General features: G+C 58.8%; 5 protein-coding genes across 5 annotated transcripts; all 5 read right to left on the reverse strand.

Annotated features, from left to right (window-relative positions):
- Positions 1-7,922: 7,922 nt before the first annotated feature.
- Positions 7,923-9,803, reverse strand: LOC126160014 (uncharacterized). Its single transcript, XM_049916821.1, has one exon. It carries the CDS (start codon positions 9,801-9,803, stop codon positions 7,923-7,925), a length of 1,881 nt encoding a protein of 626 aa, XP_049772778.1.
- Positions 9,804-9,880: 77 nt separating this feature from the next.
- Positions 9,881-10,351, reverse strand: LOC126160015 (keratin-associated protein 4-3-like). The gene has a single exon (XM_049916822.1). It carries the CDS (start codon positions 10,349-10,351, stop codon positions 9,881-9,883), a length of 471 nt encoding a protein of 156 aa, XP_049772779.1.
- Positions 10,352-12,087: 1,736 nt separating this feature from the next.
- LOC126160016 (uncharacterized) lies at positions 12,088-15,967 on the reverse strand. Its single transcript, XM_049916823.1, has 4 exons — positions 15,319-15,967; positions 14,371-14,600; positions 13,887-14,221; positions 12,088-13,123 (listed from the first exon to the last, which is right to left on the reverse strand). Exons 1-4 carry the CDS (start codon positions 15,965-15,967, stop codon positions 12,088-12,090), a joined length of 2,250 nt encoding a protein of 749 aa, XP_049772780.1.
- Positions 15,964-17,109, reverse strand: LOC126160017 (Golgi associated RAB2B interactor protein 3-like). The gene has a single exon (XM_049916824.1). It carries the CDS (start codon positions 17,107-17,109, stop codon positions 15,964-15,966), a length of 1,146 nt encoding a protein of 381 aa, XP_049772781.1.
- A 2,504-nt stretch (positions 17,110-19,613) lies between these two features.
- Positions 19,614-21,494, reverse strand: LOC126160019 (uncharacterized). Its single transcript, XM_049916825.1, has one exon. It carries the CDS (start codon positions 21,492-21,494, stop codon positions 19,614-19,616), a length of 1,881 nt encoding a protein of 626 aa, XP_049772782.1.
- Between the last annotated feature and the right edge of the window lie 67 nt (positions 21,495-21,561).

Raw genomic sequence — 21,561 nt, forward strand, 5'->3', positions numbered from 1 at the left:
GAAGGCACCAGCCCTTGCGAAGGCAGCACTCCCTGCAAAGGCAGCCCTCATTGTGAAGGGAGCACTCCTTGCGAAGGCAGCACTCCTTGCGAAGGCAGCACTCCTTGCGAAGGCAGCACTCCTTGTGATGGCAGCACTCTTTGGGAGGCAGCACTCGTTGCAAAGGCAGTACTCCCTGAGAAGGCAGCACTACTTGAAAATGCGTTACCCCTTGCGAAGGCAGCACTCCCTGCGAAGGCAGCCCTCCTCTCGAAGGCAGCCCTCCTTGCGAAGACAACACTCCTAGCGAAGGCAGCACTCCTTGCGAAGGCAGCACTCCTTTCGAAGGCAGTACTCCTTGCGAAGCCAGCACTCCTTTTGAAGGCAGCACTCCTACCGAAGGCACCACACCCTGCGAATGCAGATCTCTGTGCAAAGGCAGCACTCCGTGGGAAGGCAGCACTACGTGCGAAGGCTGCACTCCTTGCGAAGGCAGCACTCCTTGCGAAGGCAGCACTCCTTGTGAAGGCAGCATTCCTTGTGAAGGCAGCTCTCCTTGCGAAGGCAGCACTCCCTGCGTAGGCAGCTCTCCCTGCGAAGGCAGCACTCCTAGCGAAGGCAGCACTCCTAGCAAAGGCAGCACTCCTAGCGAAGGCAGCACTCCTTGCGAAGGCAGCAATCCTTGCAAAGGCAGCACTCCTTGCGAAGGCATTTCTCCTTTTGAAGGCAGCACTCCTTGCAAAGGCAGCAGTCCTGGCGAAGGCAAAACCCCTTATGAAGACAGCACACCCTACAAAGGCAGCCCTCGTTGCGAAGGCAGCACTCCTTGCGAAGGCAGCACTCCTTGCGAAGGCAGCACTCCTTGCAAAGGCAGCACTCATTGGAAGGCAGCACTCGTTGCAAAGGCAGTACTCCCTCTTTGCGAAGCATCCCTCCTTGCGAAGGCAGCACTCCTAGCGAAGGCAGCACTCCTAGCGATGGCAGCGCTCCTTGCAAAGGCAGCACTCCTTGCGAAGGCAGCACACCTTGCGAAGGCAGCACTCCTTGCGGATGCAGCACTCCCTGCGAAGGCAGCACTCCTTGCGAAAGCAGCACTCCTTGCGAAGGCAGCCCTCATTGGAAGGCAGCACTCGTTGCAAAGGCAGTACTCCCTGAGAAGGCAGCACTACTTGCGAAGGCATTACCCCTTGCGAAGGCAGCACTCCCTGCGAAGGCAGCCCTCCTCTCGAAGGCAGCCCTCCTTGCGAAGGCAGCACTCCTTGCGAAGGCAGCACTCCTTGCGAAGGCAGTACTCCTTGCAAAGGCAGCACTCCTTGCGAAGGGAGCACCCCTTGCGGAGGCACCACTCCTTCTGAACGAGGCGCTCCTTGCGAAGGCAACACTGCTAGCGAAGGCAGCACTCCTTGCGAAGGCAGCACTCCTTGCGAAGGCAGTACTCCTTGCAAAGGCAGCACACCTTGCGAAGGCAGCACTCCTTGCGAAGGCTGCACTGTGTACGAAGGCAACACCCCTAGCGAAGGCAGCACTCTGTCCCAAGGCAGCAGTTTATGGGAAGGCAGCACCCCTTGCGAAGGCAGCACTCCTTGCGAAGGCAGCACTCCTTGCGAAGGCAGCACTCCTTGCGAAGGCAGCACTCCTTGCGAAGACAGCACTCCTTGCGAAGGCAGCACTCCTAGCGAAGGCAGCCCTCATTGCGAAGGCAGCACTCCTTGCGAAGGCAGCACTCTTTGCGAAGGGAGCACTACTTGCGAAGGCAGCACTCCTTGGAAGGCAGCACTCCTTGCAAAGGCAGTACTCCCTGCGAAAGCAGAACTACTTGCGAAGGCATTACCCCTTGCGAAGGCAGCACTCCCTGCGAAGGCAGCCCTCTTTGCGAAGGCAGTCCTCCTTGCGAAGGCAGCACTCCTAGCTTAGGCAACAGTCCTTGCGATGGCTGCGCTCCTTGCAAAGGCAGCACTCCTTGCGAAGGCAGCACTGCTTTCGAAGGCACCACCCCTTGCGAAGGCAGCACTCCCTGCAAAGGCAGCCCTCATTGCGAAGGCAGCACTCCTAGCGAAGGCAGCACTCCTTGCGAAGGCAGCACTCCTTGCTAAGGCAGCACTCCCAGCGTAGGCAGCACTCCCTGCGAAGGCAGCACTCCTAGCGAAGGCAGCACTCCTACCGAAGGCAGCACTCCTTGCGAAGGCAGCAATCCTTGCAAAGGCAGCACTCCTTGCGAAGGCAACAGTCCATGCAAAGGCAGCAGTCCTTACGGAGGCAGCACTCTGAGCAAAGGCAGCACTCCCTGCAAAGGCAGCACTCTGTGGAAAGGCAGCACTCCTTTCGAAGGCAGCACTCTTTGCGAAGGCAGCCCTCCTTGCGAAGGCAGCACTCTGTCAAAGGAAGCACTCCGTGTGAAGGCAGCACTATGTGCGAAGGCTGCACTCTGTGCGAAGGCAGCACTCCTTGCGAAGGCAGCAGTCCTTGCGAAGGCAGCACTCCTTGCGAAGGCAGCACTCCTTGCAAAGGCAGCACTCCCTGCGTAGGCAGCACTCCCTGCGTAGGCAGCACTCCCTGCGAAGGCAGCCCTCCTTGCGAAGGCAGCACTCTGTCAAAGGAAGCACTCTGTGTGAATGCAGCACTATGTGCGAAGGGTGCACACCGTGCGGAAGCAGCACTCCTTGCGAAGGCAGAACTCCTTGCGAAGGCAGTACGCCTTGCGAAGGCAGCAGTCCTTGTGATGGCAGCTTTCCTTACGAAGGCAGCACTCCCTGCGTAGGCAGCTCTCCCTGCGAAGGCAGCACTCCTAGCAAAGGCAGCACTCCTAGCGATGGCAGCACTCCTTGCGTAGGCAGCAATCCTTGCAAACGCAGCAATCCTTGCAAAGGCAGCAATCCTTGCAAAGGCAGCACTCCTTGCGAAGGCAACAGTACATACAAAGGCAGCACTCCTTGCGGAGGCAGCACTCTGTGCAAAGGCAGCACTCCCTGCAAAGGCAGCACTCTGTGCAAAGGCAGCACTCCTTGCGAAGGCAGCACTCCTTGCGAAGGCAGCACTCCTTGCGAAGGCTCAACTCCTGGCGAAGGCAGCACTCTGAGCAAAAGCAGCACTCCATTTGAAGGCTGCACTCCGTGCGAAGGGAGCACTCCTTGCAAAGGCAGCACTGATTGGAAGGCAGCACTCGCTGCTAAGGCAGTACTCCCTGTGAAGGCAGCAGTACTTGCGAAGGCATTAACCCTTGCGAAGGCAGCACTCCATGTGAAGGGAGCCCTCCTTGCGAAGGCAGCCCTCCGTGCAAAGGCAGTACTTCTAGCGAAGGCAGCACTCCTTGTGAAGGCAGCAATCCTTGCAAAGGCAGCACTCCTTGCGAAGTCAACAGTCCATGCAAAGGCAGCAATCCTTGCGGAGGCATCACTCTGTGCAAAGGCAGTACTCCCTGCAAAGGCAGCACTCTGTGCAAAGGCAGCACTCCCTGCGAAGGAAGCATACCTTGCGAAGGCACCACCCCATGCGAAAGCAGCACTCCCTGCGAAGGGAGCCCTCGTTGCGAAGGCAGCACTCTTTGCGAAGGCAGCACTCCTTGCGAAGGGAGCACTCCTTGCGAAGGGAGCACTCCTTGCGAAGGCAGCACTCCTTGCGAAGGCAGCACTCCTTGGAAGGCAGCACTCCTTGCAAAGGCAGTACTCCCTGCGAAAGCAGAACTACTTGCGAAGGCATTACTCTTTGCGAAGGCAGCACTCCCTGCGAAGGCAGCCCTCTTTCCGAAGGCAGCCCTCCTTGCGAAGGCAGCCCTCCTTGCGAAGGCAGCACTCCTAGCGAAGGCAGCACTCCTTGCGATGGCAGCGCTCCTTGCAAAGGCAGCACTCCTTGCGAAGGCAGCACACCTTGCGAAGGCAGCACTCCTTGCGGATGCAGCACTCCCTGCGAAGGCAGCACTCCTTGCGAAGGCACCACTCCTTGCGAAGGCAGCACTCCTTGCAAAGGCAGCACTCCTTGCGAAGGCAGAACTACTTGCAAAGGCAGAATACCGTGCAAGGGAAGCACTACTTGCGAAGGTTGCTTTCCGTGCGGAGATAGCACTCCGTGCAAAGGCAGCACTCTGTGCAAAGACAGCACTCCGTGCGAAGGCAGCACCCCTTGCGAATCCACCACTACTTGCGAAGGCAGCACTACGTGCGTAGGCACCATCCCTTGTGAAGGCAGCACTCCCTTTGAAGGCAGCACTCCAAGAGAACGCAGCACTCTGTGCAAAGGCAGCACTCCCTGCGAACGAAGCATACTTTGCGAAGGCACCACCCCATGCGAAGGCAGCACTCCCTGCGAAGGGAGCCCTCATTGCGAAGGCAGCACTCCTTGCGAAGGCAGCACTCCTTGCGAAGGGAGCACTCCTTGCGAAGGCAGCACTCCTTGCGAAGGCAGCACTCCTGGGAAGGCAGCGCTCCTTGCAAAGGCAGTACTCCCTGCGAAAGCAGAACTACTTGCGAAGGCATTACTCTTTGCGAAGGCAGCACTCCCTGCGAAGGCAGCCCTCTTTGCGAAGGCAGCCCTCCTTGCGAAGGCAGCACTCCTAGCGAAGGAAGCACTCCTTGCGATGGCAGCGCTCCTTGCAAAGGCAGCACTCCTTGCGAAGGCAGCACACCTTGAGAAGGCAGCACTCCTTGCGGATGCAGCACTCTCTGCGAAGGCAGCACTCCTTGCGAAGGCACCACTCCTTGCGAAGGCAGCACTCCCTGCAAAGGCAGCACTCCCTGCAAAGGCAGACCTCCTTGCGAAAGCAGCACTCCTAGCGAAGGCAGCACTCCTTGCGAAGGTAGCTCTCCTTAGAAGGGCCGCACTCCTAGCGAAGGCAGCACTCCTTGCGAAGGCATATCTCCTTGCTAAGGCAGCACTCCTTGCAAAGGCAGCACTCCTTGCGGATTCACCAGCCCTTGTGAAGCCAGCACTCCCAGCAAAGGCAGCTCTCATTGCAAAGGCAGCACTCCTTGCGAAGGCAGCACTCCTTGCGAAGGCAGCACTCTTTGCGAAGGCACCACCCCTTGTGAAGGCAGCACTCCCTGCAAAGGCAGCCCTCATTGCGAAGGCAGCACTCCTTGCGAAGGCAGCACTCCTTGCGAAGGCAGCACTCCTTGCGAAGGCAGCACTCCTTGCGAAGGCAGCACTCATTGGAAGGCAGCACTCGTTCAAAGGCAGTACTCCCTGAGAAGGCAGCACTACTTGCGAAGGCATTACCCCTTGCGAAGGCAGCCCTCCTCTCGAAGGCAGCCCTCCTTGCGAAGACAGCACTCCTAGCGAAGGCAGCACTCCTTGTGAAGGCAGCACTCCTTGCGAAGGCAGTACTCCTTGCAAAGGCAGTACTCCTTGCGAAAGTAGCACTCCTTGCGGAGGCAGCACTCCTTGTGAATGCAGCACTCCTTGCGAAGGCAACACTCCTTGCGAAGGCACCACCCCTTGCGAAGGCAGCACTCCCTGCGAAGGCATTACCCCTTGTGAAGGCAGCACTCCCTTCGAAGGCAGCCCTCCTTGTGAAGGCAGTCCTCCTTGTGAGGGCAGTACTCCTAGCGTAGGCAGCACTCCTTGCGAAGGCAGCACTCCTTGCGAAGACAGCACTCTTTGCGAAGGGAGCACAACTTGCGAAGGCAGCACTCCTTGCGAAGGCAGAACTCCTTACGAGGGCAGCACTCCTTATGTAGGCAGCACCCCTTGCGAAGGCAGCACTCGTTGCGAAGGCAGCACTCCTGGCGAAGGCAGCACTCCTTGCGAAGGCAGGACACCTTGCGAAGGCAGCACTCTGAGCAAAAGCAGCACTCCATGCGAAGGCTGCACTCTGTGCGAAGGCAGCACTCCGTGCAAAGGCAGCAACCTGTGCGAAGGCAGCACTATGTGCATAGGCACCACTCCTTGCGAAGGCAGCACTCCTTGCGAAGGCAGCACTCCTTGCGAAGGGAGCACTCCTTGCGAAGGCAGCACTCCTTGCGAAGGCAGCACTCCTTGGAAGGCAGCACTCCTTGCAAAGGCAGTACTCCCTGCGAAAGCAGAACTACTTGCAATGGCATTACTCTTTGCGAAGGCAGCACTCCCTGCGAAGGCAGCCCTCTTTGCGAAGGCAGCCCTCCTTGCGAAGGCAGCACTCCTAGCGAAGGCAGCACTCCTTGCGATGGCAGCGCTCCTTGCAAAGGCAGCACTCCTTGCGAAGGCAGCACACCTTGCGAAGGCAGCACTCCTTGCGGATGCAGCACTCCCTGCGAAGGCAGCACTCCTTGCGAAGGCACCACTCCTTGCGAAGGCAGCACTCCCTGCAAAGGCAGCACTCCCTGCGAAGGCAGACCTCCTTGCGAAAAACAGCACTCCTAGCGAAGGCAGCACTCCTTGCGAAGGTAGCTCTCCTTAGAAGGGCAGCACTCCTAGCGAAGGCAGCACTCCTTGCGAAGGCATATCTCCTTGCGAAGGCAGCACTCCTTGCAAAGGCAGCACTCCTTGCGAAGGCACCACCACTTGTGAAGGCAGCCCTCCTTGCGAAGGCAGCACTCCTAGCGAAGGCAGCACTCCTTGCGATGGCAGCGCTCCTTGCAAAGGCAGCACTCCTTGCGAAGGCAGCACACCTTGCGAAGGCAGCACTCCTTGGAAGGCAGCACTCCTTGCAAAGGCAGTACTCCCTGCGAAAGCAGAACTACTTGCGAAGGCATTACTCGTTGCGAAGGCAGCACTCCCTTCGAAGGCAGCCCTCTTTGCGAAGGCAGCCCTCCTTGCGAAGGCAGCACTCCTAGCGAAGGCAGCACTCCTTGCGATGGCAGCGCTCCTTGCAAAGGCAGCACTCCTTGCGAAGGCAGCACACCTTGCGAAGGCAGCACTCCTTGCATATGCAGCGCTCCCTGCGAAGGCAGCACTCCTTGCGAAGGCACCACTCCTTGCGAAGGCAGCACTCCCTGCAAAGGCAGCACTCCCTGCGAAGGCAGCCCTCCTTGCGAAAGCAGCACTCCTAGCGAAGGCAGCACTCCTTGCGAAGGTAGCTCTCCTTAGAAGGGCAGCACTCCTAGCGAAGGCAGCACTCCTTGCGAAGGCATATCTCCTTGCGAAGGCAGCACTCCTTGCAAATGCAGCACTCCTTGCGAAGGCACCACCCCTTGCGAAGGCAGCACTCCCAGCAAAGGCAGCCCTCATTGCGAAGGCAGCACTCCTTGCGAAGGTAGCACTCCTTGCGAAGGCAGCACTCCTTGCGAAGGCAGCACTCTTTGTGAAGGCACCACCCCTTGCGAAGGCAGCACTCCCTGCAAAGGCAGCCCTCATTGCGAAGGCAGCACTCCTTGCGAAGGCAGCACTCATTGGAAGGCAGCACTCGTTCAAAGGCAGTACTCCCTGAGAAGGCAGCACTACTTGCGAAGGCATTACCCCTTGCGAAGGCAGCCCACCTCTCGAAGGCAGCCCTCCTTGCGAAGTCAGCACTCCTAGCGAAGGCAGCACTCCTTGTGAAGGCAGCACTCGTTGCGAAGGCAGTACTCCTTGCGAAGGCAGTACTCCTTGTGAAAGCAGCACTCCTTGCGGAGGCAGCACTCCTTGTGAATGCAGCACTCCTTGCGAAGGCAACACTCCTTGCGAAGGCACCACCCCTTGCGAAGGCAGCAGTCCCTGCAAAGGCATTACCCCTTGTGAAGGCAGCACTCCCTGCGAAGGCAGCCCTCCTTGCGAAGGCAGCCCTCCTTGTGAGGGCAGCACTCCTAGCGAAGGCAGCACTCCTTGCGAAGGCAGCACTCCTTGCGAAGGCAGTACTCGTTGCAAAGGCAGCACTCCTTGCGAAGGCAGCCCTCCTTGTGAGGGCAGCACTCCTAGCGAAGGCAGCACTCCTTGCGAAGACAGCACTCCTTGCGAAGGCAGTACTCCTTGCAAAGGCAGCACTCCTTGCGAAGGCAGCACTCCTTGCGGAGGCACCACTCCTTCTGAACGCAGTACTCCTTGCGAAGGCAACACTGCTAGCGAAGGCAGCACTCCTTGCGAAGGCAGCACTCCTTGCGAAGGCAGTACTCCTTGCAAAGGCAGCACACCTTGCGAAGGCAGCACCTTGTGAAGGCTGCACTCTGTACGAAGGCAACACTCCTAGGGAAGGCAGCACTCGGTCCCAAGGCAGAACTCCTTGGGAAGGCAGCATTCCTTGCGAAGGCAGCACTCCTTGCGAAAGCAGCACTCCTAGCGAAGGCAGCACTCCTTGCGAAGCCAGATCTCCTTAGAAGGGCAGCACTCCTAGCGAAGGCAGCACTCCTTGCGAAGGTAGCACTCCTTGCAAAGGCAGCACTTCTTGCGAAGGCAGCACACCTTGCGAAGGCAGCACTCCTTGCGGATGCAGCACTCCCTGCGAAGGCAGCACTCCTTGCGAAGGCACCACTCCTTGCGAAGGCAGCACTCCTTGCAACGGCAGCACTCCCTGCGAAGTCAGCCCTCCTTGCGAAAGCAGCACTCCTAGCGATGGCAGCACTCCTTGCGAAGCCAGCTCTCCTTAGAAGGGCAGCACTCCTAGCGAAGGCAGCACTCCTTGCGAAGGCAGCAATCCTTGCAAAGGCAGCATTCCTTGTGAAGGCAGCTCTCCTTGCGAAGGCAGCACTCCCTGCGTAGGCAGCACTGCCTGCGAAGGCAGCACTCCTAGCGAAGGCAGCACTCCTAGCGAAGGCAGCACTCCTAGCGAAGGCAGCACTCCTTGCGAAGGCAGCAATCCTTGCAAAGGCAGCACTCCTTGCGAAGGCAACAGTCCATCCAAAGGCAGCACTCCTTGCGGAGGCAGCACTCTGTGCAAAGGCAGCAATCTGTGCAAAGGCAGCAGTCCTTGTGAAGGCAGCATTCTGTGCAAAGGCAGCACTCTGTGAGAAGGTAGCATTCCTTGCGAAGGCAGCACTCCTTGCGAAGGCAGAACTCCTTACGAGGGCAGCACTCCTTTTGTAGGCAGCACCCCTTGCGAAGGCAGCACTCGTAGCGAAGGCAGCACTCCTGGCGAAGGCAGCACTCCTGGCGAAGGCAGCACTCCTTGCGAAGGCAGGACTCCTTGCGAAGGCAGCACTCCTTTCGAAGGCAGCACTCCTTGCGAGGGAAGCACTCCTTGCGAAGGCAGCACTCCTTGCGATGGCTGCACTCCTTGCGAAGGCAGCACTCTCAGCAAAAGCAGCACTCCATGCGAAGGCTGCACTCTGTGCGAAGGCAGCACTCCGTGCAAAGGGAGCAACCTGTGCGAAGGCAGCACTATGTGCATAGGCACCACTCCTTGCGAAGGCAGCACTCCCTGCGAAGGCAGCAATCCTTGCGGATTCACCACCCCTTGTGAAGCCAGCACTCCCAGCAAAGGCAGCCCTCATTGTGAAGGCAGCACTCCTTGCGAAGGCAGCACTCCTTGCGAAGGCAGCACTCTTTGCGAAGGCACCACCCCTTGCGAAGGCAGCACTCCCTGCAAAGGCAGCCCTCATTGCGAAGGCAGCACTCCTTGCGAAGGCAGCACTCCTTGCGAAGGCAGCACTCCTTGCGAAGGCAGCACTCCTTGCGAAGGCAGCACTCATTGGAAGGCAGCACTCGTTCAAAGGCAGTACTCCCTGAGAAGGCAGCACTACTTGCGAAGGCATTACCCCTTGCGAAGGCAGCCCTCCTCTCGAAGGCAGCCCTCCTTGCGAAGACAGCACTCCTAGCGAAGGCAGCACTCCTTGTGAAGGCAGCACTCCTTGCGAAGGCAGTACTCCTTGCAAAGGCAGTACTCCTTGCGAAAGCAGCACTCCTTGCGGAGGCAGCACTCCTTGTGAATGCAGCACTCCTTGCGAAGGCAACACTCCTTGCGAAGGCACCACCCCTTGCGAAGGCAGCACTCCCTGCGAAGGCATTACCCCTTGTGAAGGCAGCACTCCCTGCGAAGGCAGCCCTCCTTGTGAAGGCAGTCCTCCTTGTGAGGGCAGTACTCCTAGCGAAGGCAGCACTCCTTGCGAAGGCAGCACTCCTTGCGAAGGCAGTACTCGTTGCAAAGGCAGCACTCCTTGTGAAGGCAGCACTCCTTGCGGAGGCACCACTCCTTCTGAACGCAGCACTCCTTGCGAAGGCAACACTGGTAGCGAAGGCAGCACTCCTTGCGAAGGTAGCACTCTGTGCAAAGGCAGCACTCTGTGCAAAGGCAGACGTCCTTGCGAAGGCAGCATTCTGTGCAAAGGCAGCACTCCGTGAGAAGGGAGCATTCCTTGCGAAGGCAGCACTCCTTGCGAAGGCAGAACTCCTTACGAGGGCAGCACTCCTTTTGTAGGCAGCACCCCTTGCGAAGGCAGCACTCGTTGCGAAGGCAGCACTCCTGGCGAAGGCAGCACTCCTGGCGAAGGCAGCACTCCTTGCGAAGGCAGGACACCTTGCGAAGGCAGCACTCTGAGCAAAAGCAGCACTCCATGCGAAGGCTGCACTCTGTGCGAAGGCAGCACTTCATGCAAAGGCAGCAACCTGTGCGAAGGCAGCACTATGTGCATAGGCACCACTCCTTGCGAAGGAAGCACTCCTTGCGAAGGCAGCACTCCTTGCGAAGGGAGCACTCCTTGCGAAGGCAGCACTCCTTGCGAAGCCAGCACTCCTTGAAGGCAGCACTCCTTGCAAAGGCAGTACTCCCTGCGAAAGCAGAACTACTTGCGAAGGCATTACTCTTTGCGAAGGCAGCACTCCCTGCGAAGGCAGCCCTCTTTGCGAAGGCAGCCCTCCTTGCGAAGGCAGCACTCCTAGCGAAGGCAGCACTCCTTGCGATGGCAGCACTCCTTGCAAAGGCAGCACTCCTTGCGAAGGCAGCACAACTTGCGAAGGCAGCACTCCTTGCGGATGCAGCACTCCCTGCGAAGGCAGCACTCCTTGCGAAGGCACCACTCCTTGCGAAGGCAGCACTCCCTGCAAAGGCAGCACTCCCTGCGAAGGCAGACCTCCTTGCGAAAAACAGCACTCCTAGCGAAGGCAGCACTCCTTGCGAAGGTAGCTCTCCTTAGAAGGGCAGCACTCCTAGCGAAGGCAGCACTCCTTGCGAAGGCAGCACTCCTTGCGAAGGCACCACCACTTGTGAAGGCAGCCCTCCTTGCGAAGGCAGCACTCCTAGCGAAGGCAGCACTCCTTGCGATGGCAGCGCTCCTTGCAAAGGCAGCACTCCTTGCGAAGGCAGCACTCCTTGCGAAGGCAGCACTCCTTGCGAAGGCAGCACTCTTTGCGAAGGCACCACCCCATGCGAAGGCAGCACTCCCTGCAAAGGCAGCCCTCATTGCGAAGGCAGCACTCCTTGCGAAGGCAGCACTCCTTGCGAAGGCAGCACTCCTTGCGAAGGCAGCACTCCTTGCGAAGGCAGCACTCATTGGAAGGCAGCACTCGTTCAAAGGCAGTACTCCCTGAGAAGGCAGCACTACTTGCGAAGGCATTACCCCTTGCGAAGGCAGCCCTCCTCTCGAAGGCAGCCCTCCTTGCGAAGACAGCACTCCTAGCAAAGGCAGCACTCCTTGTGAAGGCAGCACTCCTTGCGAAGGCAGTACTCCTTGTGAAGGCAGTACTCCTTGCGAAAGCAGCACTCCTTGCGGAGGCAGCACTCCTTGTGAATGCAGCACTCCTTGCGAAGGCAACACTCCTTGCGAAGGCACCACCCCTTGCGAAGGCAGCACTCCCTGCGAAGGCATTACCCCTTGTGAAGGCAGCACTCCCTGCGAAGGCAGCCCTCCTTGTGAAGGCAGTCCTCCTTGTGAGGGCAGCACTCCTAGCGAAGGCAGCCCTCATTGCGAAGGCAGCACTTCTTGCGAAGACAGCACTCTTTGCGAAGGGAGCACACCTTGCGAAGGCAGCACTCCTTGGAAGGCAGCACTCCTTGCAAAGGCAGTACTCCCTGAGAAGGCAGCACTACTTGCGAATGCATTACCCCTTTCGAAGGCTGCACTCCCTGCGAAGGCAGCACTCCCTGCGAAGTCAGCCCTCCTTGCGAAAGCAGCTCTCCCAGCGATGGCAGCACTCCTTGTGAAGCCAGCTCTCCTTAGAAGGGCAGCACTCCTTGCGAAGACACCTTCCCTTGCGAAGGCAGCACTCCCTGCAATGGCAGCCCTCATTGAGAAGGCAGCACTCCTTGCGAAGGCAGCACTCCTTGCGAAGGCAGCACTCCTTCGAAGGCAGCACTCATTGGGAGGCAGCACTCGTTGCAAAGGCAGTACTCCCTGAGAAGGCAGCACTACTTGCGAATGCATTACCCCTTTCGAAGGCAGCACTCCCTGCGAAGGCAGCCCTCCTCTGGAAGGCAGCACTCCTTGCGATGCCTACACTCCTAGCGAAGGCAGCACTCCTTGCGAAAGCAGCACTCCTTTCGAAGACAGTACTCCTTGCAAAGGCAGCACTCCTTTTGAAGACACCCTGCGAATGCAGATCTCTGTGCAAAGGCAGCACTCCGTGGGTAGGCAGCACTAAGTGCGAAGGCTGCACTCCGTACGAAGGCAGCACTCCTTGCAAAGGCAGCACTGCCTGCAAAGGCAGCAGTCCCTGCGAAGCCAGCCCTCCTTGCAAAGCAGCACTCCTAGTGATGGCAGCACTCCTTGCGAAGGCATATATCCTTACGAAGGCAGCACTCCTTGCAGAGGCAGCACTCCTTGCGAAGGCACCAACCCTTGCAAAGCCAGCACTCGCTGCAAAGGCAGCCCTCATTGCGAAGGCAGCACTCCTTGCGAAGGGAGCACTCCTTGCGAAGGCAGCACTCCTTGCGAAGGCAGCCCTCTTTGTGAACGCAGCACTCCTTGCGAAGGCAACACCCCTTGCAAAGGCAGCACTCCCTGCAAAGGCAGCACTCCTTGCGAAGGCACCACCCCATGCTAAGGCAGCACTCCCTGTGAAGGCAGCACTACTTGCGAAGGCATTACCCCTTGCGAAGGCAGCACTCCCTGCGAAGGCAGCCCTCCTCTCGAAGGCAGCCCTCCTTGCGAAGGCAGCACTCCTTGCGAAGGCAGCACTCCTTGCGAAGGCAGTACTCCTTGCAAAGGCAGCACTCCTTGCGAAGGGAGCACCCCTTGCGGAGGCACCACTCCTTCTGAACGAGGCGCTCCTTGCGAAGGCAACACTGCTAGCGAAGGCAGCACTCCTTGCGAAGGCAGCACTCCTTGCGAAGGCAGTACTCCTTGCAAAGGCAGCACACCTTGCGAAGGCAGCACTCCTTGCGAAGGCTGCACTGTGTACGAAGGCAACACCCCTAGCGAAGGCAGCACTCTGTCCCAAGGCAGCAGTTTATGGGAAGGCAGCACCCCTTGCGAAGGCAGCACTCCTTGCGAAGGCAGCACTCCTTGCGAAGGCAGCACTCCTTGCGAAGGCAGCACTCCTTGCGAAGACAGCACTCCTTGCGAAGGCAGCACTCCTAGCGAAGGCAGCCCTCATTGCGAAGGCAGCACTCCTTGCGAAGGCAGCACTCTTTGCGAAGGGAGCACTACTTGCGAAGGCAGCACTCCTTGGAAGGCAGCACTCCTTGCAAAGGCAGTACTCCCTGCGAAAGCAGAACTACTTGCGAAGGCATTACCCCTTGCGAAGGCAGCACTCCCTGCGAAGGCAGCCCTCTTTGCGAAGGCAGTCCTCCTTGCGAAGGCAGCACTCCTAGCTTAGGCAACAGTCCTTGCGATGGCTGCGCTCCTTGCAAAGGCAGCACTCCTTGCGAAGGCAGCACTGCTTTCGAAGGCACCACCCCTTGCGAAGGCAGCACTCCCTGCAAAGGCAGCCCTCATTGCGAAGGCAGCACTCCTAGCGAAGGCAGCACTCCTTGCGAAGGCAGCACTCCTTGCTAAGGCAGCACTCCCAGCGTAGGCAGCACTCCCTGCGAAGGCAGCACTCCTAGCGAAGGCAGCACTCCTACCGAAGGCAGCACTCCTTGCGAAGGCAGCAATCCTTGCAAAGGCAGCACTCCTTGCGAAGGCAACAGTCCATGCAAAGGCAGCAGTCCTTACGGAGGCAGCACTCTGAGCAAAGGCAGCACTCCCTGCAAAGGCAGCACTCTGTGGAAAGGCAGCACTCCTTTCGAAGGCAGCACTCTTTGCGAAGGCAGCCCTCCTTGCGAAGGCAGCACTCTGTCAAAGGAAGCACTCCGTGTGAAGGCAGCACTATGTGCGAAGGCTGCACTCTGTGCGAAGGCAGCACTCCTTGCGAAGGCAGCAGTCCTTGCGAAGGCAGCACTCCTTGCGAAGGCAGCACTCCTTGCAAAGGCAGCACTCCCTGCGTAGGCAGCACTCCCTGCGTAGGCAGCACTCCCTGCGAAGGCAGCCCTCCTTGCGAAGGCAGCACTCTGTCAAAGGAAGCACTCTGTGTGAATGCAGCACTATGTGCGAAGGGTGCACACCGTGCGGAAGCAGCACTCCTTGCGAAGGCAGAACTCCTTGCGAAGGCAGTACGCCTTGCGAAGGCAGCAGTCCTTGTGATGGCAGCTTTCCTTACGAAGGCAGCACTCCCTGCGTAGGCAGCTCTCCCTGCGAAGGCAGCACTCCTAGCAAAGGCAGCACTCCTAGCGATGGCAGCACTCCTTGCGTAGGCAGCAATCCTTGCAAACGCAGCAATCCTTGCAAAGGCAGCAATCCTTGCAAAGGCAGCACTCCTTGCGAAGGCAACAGTACATACAAAGGCAGCACTCCTTGCGGAGGCAGCACTCTGTGCAAAGGCAGCACTCCCTGCAAAGGCAGCACTCTGTGCAAAGGCAGCACTCCTTGCGAAGGCAGCACTCCTTGCGAAGGCAGCACTCCTTGCGAAGGCTCAACTCCTGGCGAAGGCAGCACTCTGAGCAAAAGCAGCACTCCATTTGAAGGCTGCACTCCGTGCGAAGGGAGCACTCCTTGCAAAGGCAGCACTGATTGGAAGGCAGCACTCGCTGCTAAGGCAGTACTCCCTGTGAAGGCAGCAGTACTTGCGAAGGCATTAACCCTTGCGAAGGCAGCACTCCATGTGAAGGGAGCCCTCCTTGCGAAGGCAGCCCTCCGTGCAAAGGCAGTACTTCTAGCGAAGGCAGCACTCCTTGTGAAGGCAGCAATCCTTGCAAAGGCAGCACTCCTTGCGAAGTCAACAGTCCATGCAAAGGCAGCAATCCTTGCGGAGGCATCACTCTGTGCAAAGGCAGTACTCCCTGCAAAGGCAGCACTCTGTGCAAAGGCAGCACTCCCTGCGAAGGAAGCATACCTTGCGAAGGCACCACCCCATGCGAAAGCAGCACTCCCTGCGAAGGGAGCCCTCGTTGCGAAGGCAGCACTCTTTGCGAAGGCAGCACTCCTTGCGAAGGGAGCACTCCTTGCGAAGGGAGCACTCCTTGCGAAGGCAGCACTCCTTGCGAAGGCAGCACTCCTTGGAAGGCAGCACTCCTTGCAAAGGCAGTACTCCCTGCGAAAGCAGAACTACTTGCGAAGGCATTACTCTTTGCGAAGGCAGCACTCCCTGTGAAGGCAGCCCTCTTTCCGAAGGCAGCCCTCCTTGCGAAGGCAGCCCTCCTTGCGAAGGCAGCACTCCTAGCGAAGGCAGCACTCCTTGCGATGGCAGCGCTCCTTGCAAAGGCAGCACTCCTTGCGAAGGCAGCACACCTTGCGAAGGCAGCACTCCTTGCGGATGCAGCACTCCCTGCGAAGGCAGCACTCCTTGCGAAGGCACCACTCCTTGCGAAGGCAGCACTCCTTGCAAAGGCAGCACTCCTTGCGAAGGCAGAACTACTTGCAAAGGCAGAATACCGTGCAAGGGAAGCACTACTTGCGAAGGTTGCTTTCCGTGCGGAGATAGCACTCCGTGCAAAGGCAGCACTCTGTGCAAAGACAGCACTCCGTGCGAAGGCAGCACCCCTTGCGAATCCACCACTACTTGCGAAGGCAGCACTCCGTGCGAAGGCAGCACTACGTGCGTAGGCACCATCCCTTGTGAAGGCAGCACTCCCTTTGAAGGCAGCACTCCAAGAGAACGCAGCACTCTGTGCAAAGGCAGCACTCCCTGCGAACGAAGCATACTTTGCGAAGGCACCACCCCATGCGAAGGCAGCACTCCCTGCGAAGGGAGCCCTCATTGCGAAGGCAGCACTCCTTGCGAAGGCAGCACTCCTTGCGAAGGGAGCACTCCTTGCGAAGGCAGCACTCCTTGCGAAGGCAGCACTCCTGGGAAGGCAGCGCTCCTTGCAAAGGCAGTACTCCCTGCGAAAGCAGAACTACTTGCGAAGGCATTACTCTTTGCGAAGGCAGCACTCCCTGCGAAGGCAGCCCTCTTTGCGAAGGCAGCCCTCCTTGCGAAGGCAGCACTCCTAGCGAAGGAAGCACTCCTTGCGATGGCAGCGCTCCTTGCAAAGGCAGCACTCCTTGCGAAGGCAGCACACCTTGAGAAGGCAGCACTCCTTGCGGATGCAGCACTCTCTGCGAAGGCAGCACTCCTTGCGAAGGCACCACTCCTTGCGAAGGCAGCACTCCCTGCAAAGGCAGCACTCCCTGCAAAGGCAGACCTCCTTGCGAAAGCAGCACTCCTAGCGAAGGCAGCACTCCTTGCGAAGGTAGCTCTCCTTAGAAGGGCCGCACTCCTAGCGAAGGCAGCACTCCTTGCGAAGGCATATCTCCTTGCTAAGGCAGCACTCCTTGCAAAGGCAGCACTCCTTGCGGATTCACCACCCCTTGTGAAGCCAGCACTCCCAGCAAAGGCAGCTCTCATTGCAAAGGCAGCACTCCTTGCGAAGGCAGCACTCCTTGCGAAGGCAGCACTCTTTGCGAAGGCACCACCCCTTGTGAAGGCAGCACTCCCTGCAAAGGCAGCCCTCATTGCGAAGGCAGCACTCCTTGCGAAGGCAGCACTCCTTGCGAAGGCAGCACTCCTTGCGAAGGCAGCACTCCTTGCGAAGGCAGCACTCATTGGAAGGCAGCACTCGTTCAAAGGCAGTACTCCCTGAGAAGGCAGCACTACTTGCGAAGGCATTACCCCTTGCGAAGGCAGCCCTCCTCTCGAAGGCAGCCCTCCTTGCGAAGACAGCACTCCTAGCGAAGGCAGCACTCCTTGTGAAGGCAGCACTCCTTGCGAAGGCAGTACTCCTTGCAAAGGCAGTACTCCTTGCGAAAGTAGCACTCCTTGCGGAGGCAGCACTCCTTGTGAATGCAGCACTCCTTGCGAAGGCAACACTCCTTGCGAAGGCACCACCCCTTGCGAAGGCAGCACTCCCTGCGAAGGCATTACCCCTTGTGAAGGCAGCACTCCCTTCGAAGGCAGCCCTCCTTGTGAAGGCAGTCCTCCTTGTGAGGGCAGTACTCCTAGCGTAGGCAGCACTCCTTGCGAAGGCAGCACTCCTTGCGAAGACAGCACTCTTTGCGAAGGGAGCACAACTTGCGAAGGCAGCACTCCTTGCGAAGGCAGAACTCCTTACGAGGGCAGCACTCCTTATGTAGGCAGCACCCCTTGCGAAGGCAGCACTCGTTGCGAAGGCAGCACTCCTGGCGAAGGCAGCACTCCTGGCGAAGGCAGCACTCCTTGCGAAGGCAGGACACCTTGCGAAGGCAGCACTCTGAGCAAAAGCAGCACTCCATGCGAAGGCTGCACTCTGTGCGAAGGCAGCACTCCGTGCAAAGGCAGCAACCTGTGCGAAGGCAGCACTATGTGCATAGGCACCACTCCTTGCGAAGGCAGCACTCCTTGCGAAGGCAGCACTCCTTGCGAAGGGAGCACTCCTTGCGAAGGCAGCACTCCTTGCGAAGGCAGCACTCCTTGGAAGGCAGCACTCCTTGCAAAGGCAGTACTCCCTGCGAAAGCAGAACTACTTGCGATGGCATTACTCTTTGCGAAGGCAGCACTCCCTGCGAAGGCAGCCCTCTTTGCGAAGGTAGCCCTCCTTGCGAAGGCAGCACTCCTAGCGAAGGCAGCACTCCTTGCGATGGCAGCGCTCCTTGCAAAGGCAGCACTCCTTGCGAAGGCAGCACACCTTGCGAAGGCAGCACTCCTTGCGGATGCAGCACTCCCTGCGAAGGCAGCACTCCTTGCGAAGGCACCACTCCTTGCGAAGGCAGCACTCCCTGCAAAGGCAGCACTCCCTGCGAAGGCAGACCTCCTTGCGAAAAACAGCACTCCTAGCGAAGGCAGCACTCCTTGCGAAGGTAGCTCTCCTTAGAAGGGCAGCACTCCTAGCGAAGGCAGCACTCCTTGCGAAGGCATATCTCCTTGCGAAGGCAGCACTCCTTGCAAAGGCAGCACTCCTTGCGAAGGCACCACCACTTGTGAAGGCAGCCCTCCTTGCGAAGGCAGCACTCCTAGCGAAGGCAGCACTCCTTGCGATGGCAGCGCTCCTTGCAAAGGCAGCACTCCTTGCGAAGGCAGCACACCTTGCGAAGGCAGCACTCCTTGGAAGGCAGCACTCCTTGCAAAGGCAGTACTCCCTGCGAAAGCAGAACTACTTGCGAAGGCATTACTCGTTGCGAAGGCAGCACTCCCTTCGAAGGCAGCCCTCTTTGCGAAGGCAGCCCTCCTTGCGAAGGCAGCACTCCTAGCGAAGGCAGCACTCCTTGCGATGGCAGCGCTCCTTGCAAAGGCAGCACTCCTTGCGAAGGCAGCACACCTTGCGAAGGCAGCACTCCTTGCATATGCAGCGCTCCCTGCGAAGGCAGCACTCCTTGCGAAGGCACCACTCCTTGCGAAGGCAGCACTCCCTGCAAAGGCAGCACTCCCTGCGAAGGCAGCCCTCCTTGCGAAAGCAGCACTCCTAGCGAAGGCAGCACTCCTTGCGAAGGTAGCTCTCCTTAGAAGGGCAGCACTCCTAGCGAAGGCAGCACTCCTTGCGAAGGCATATCTCCTTGCGAAGGCAGCACTCCTTGCAAATGCAGCACTCCTTGCGAAGGCACCACCCCTTGCGAAGGCAGCACTCCCAGCAAAGGCAGCCCTCATTGCGAAGGCAGCACTCCTTGCGAAGGTAGCACTCCTTGCGAAGGCAGCACTCCTTGCGAAGGCAGCACTCTTTGTGAAGGCACCACCCCTTGCGAAGGCAGCACTCCCTGCAAAGGCAGCCCTCATTGCGAAGGCAGCACTCCTTGCGAAGGCAGCACTCATTGGAAGGCAGCACTCGTTCAAAGGCAGTACTCCCTGAGAAGGCAGCACTACTTGCGAAGGCATTACCCCTTGCGAAGGCAGCCCACCTCTCGAAGGCAGCCCTCCTTGCGAAGTCAGCACTCCTAGCGAAGGCAGCACTCCTTGTGAAGGCAGCACTCCTTGCGAAAGCAGTACTCCTTGCGAAGGCAGTACTCCTTGTGAAAGCAGCACTCCTTGCGGAGGCAGCACTCCTTGTGAATGCAGCACTCCTTGCGAAGGCAACACTCCTTGCGAAGGCACCACCCCTTGCGAAGGCAGCAGTCCCTGCAAAGGCATTACCCCTTGTGAAGGCAGCACTCCCTGCGAAGGCAGCCCTCCTTGCGAAGGCAGCCCTCCTTGTGAGGGCAGCACTCCTAGCGAAGGCAGCACTCCTTGCGAAGGCAGCACTCCTTGCGAAGGCAGTACTCGTTGCAAAGGCAGCACTCCTTGCGAAGGCAGCCCTCCTTGTGAGGGCAGCACTCCTAGCGAAGGCAGCACTCCTTGCGAAGACAGCACTCCTTGCGAAGGCAGTACTCCTTGCAAAGGCAGCACTCCTTGCGAAGGCAGCACTCCTTGCGGAGGCACCACTCCTTCTGAACGCAGTACTCCTTGCGAAGGCAACACTGCTAGCGAAGGCAGCACTCCTTGCGAAGGCAGCACTCCTTGCGAAGGCAGTACTCCTTGCAAAGGCAGCACACCTTGCGAAGGCAGCACCTTGTGAAGGCTGCACTCTGTACGAAGGCAACACTCCTAGGGAAGGCAGCACTCGGTCCCAAGGCAGAACTCCTTGGGAAGGCAGCATTCCTTGCGAAGGCAGCACTCCTTGCGAAAGCAGCACTCCTAGCGAAGGCAGCACTCCTTGCGAAGCCAGATCTCCTTAGAAGGGCAGCACTCCTAGCGAAGGCAGCACTCCTTGCGAAGGTAGCACTCCTTGCAAAGGCAGCACTTCTTGCGAAGGCAGCACACCTTGCGAAGGCAGCACTCCTTGCGGATGCAGCACTCCCTGCGAAGGCAGCACTCCTTGCGAAGGCACCACTCCTTGCGAAGGCAGCACTCCTTGCAACGGCAGCACTCCCTGCGAAGTCAGCCCTCCTTGCGAAAGCAGCACTCCTAGCGATGGCAGCACTCCTTGCGAAGCCAGCTCTCCTTAGAAGGGCAGCACTCCTAGCGAAGGCAGCACTCCTTGCGAAGGCAGCAATCCTTGCAAAGGCAGCATTCCTTGTGAAGGCAGCTCTCCTTGCGAAGGCAGCACTCCCTGCGTAGGCAGCACTGCCTGCGAAGGCAGCACTCCTAGCGAAGGCAGCACTCCTAGCGAAGGCAGCACTCCTAGCGAAGGCAGCACTCCTTGCGAAGGCAGCAATCCTTGCAAAGGCAGCACTCCTTGCGAAGGCAACAGTCCATCCAAAGGCAGCACTCCTTGCGGAGGCAGCACTCTGTGCAAAGGCAGCAATCTGTGCAAAGGCAGCAGTCCTTGTGAAGGCAGCATTCTGTGCAAAGGCAGCACTCTGTGAGAAGGTAGCATTCCTTGCAAAGGCAGCACTCCTTGCGAAGGCAGAACTCCTTACGAGGGCAGCACTCCTTTTGTAGGCAGCACCCCTTGCGAAGGCAGCACTCGTAGCGAAGGCAGCACTCCTGGCGAAGGCAGCACTCCTGGCGAAGGCAGCACTCCTTGCGAAGGCAGGACTCCTTGCGAAGGCAGCACTCCTTTCGAAGGCAGCACTCCTTGCGAGGGAAGCACTCCTTGCGAAGGCAGCACTCCTTGCGATGGCTGCACTCCTTGCGAAGGCAGCACTCTCAGCAAAAGCAGCACTCCATGCGAAGGCTGCACTCTGTGCGAAGGCAGCACTCCGTGCAAAGGGAGCAACCTGTGCGAAGGCAGCACTATGTGCATAGGCACCACTCCTTGCGAAGGCAGCACTCCCTGCGAAGGCAGCAATCCTTGCGGATTCACCACCCCTTGTGAAGCCAGCACTCCCAGCAAAGGCAGCCCTCATTGTGAAGGCAGCACTCCTTGCGAAGGCAGCACTCCTTGCGAAGGCAGCACTCTTTGCGAAGGCACCACCCCTTGCGAAGGCAGCACTCCCTGCAAAGGCAGCCCTCATTGCGAAGGCAGCACTCCTTGCGAAGGCAGCACTCCTTGCGAAGGCAGCACTCCTTGCGAAGGCAGCACTCCTTGCGAAGGCAGCACTCATTGGAAGGCAGCACTCGTTCAAAGGCAGTACTCCCTGAGAAGGCAGCACTACTTGCGAAGGCATTACCCCTTGCGAAGGCAGCCCTCCTCTCGAAGGCAGCCCTCCTTGCGAAGACAGCACTCCTAGCGAAGGCAGCACTCCTTGTGAAGGCAGCACTCCTTGCGAAGGCAGTACTCCTTGCAAAGGCAGTACTCCTTGCGAAAGCAGCACTCCTTGCGGAGGCAGCACTCCTTGTGAATGCAGCACTCCTTGCGAAGGCAACACTCCTTGCGAAGGCACCACCCCTTGCGAAGGCAGCACTCCCTGCGAAGGCATTACCCCTTGTGAAGGCAGCACTCCCTGCGAAGGCAGCCCTCCTTGTGAAGGCAGTCCTCCTTGTGAG

This window comes from Schistocerca cancellata, unplaced genomic scaffold (genome assembly GCF_023864275.1).
Source record: "Schistocerca cancellata isolate TAMUIC-IGC-003103 unplaced genomic scaffold, iqSchCanc2.1 HiC_scaffold_1150, whole genome shotgun sequence".
NCBI lineage: Eukaryota > Metazoa > Arthropoda > Insecta > Orthoptera > Acrididae > Schistocerca > Schistocerca cancellata.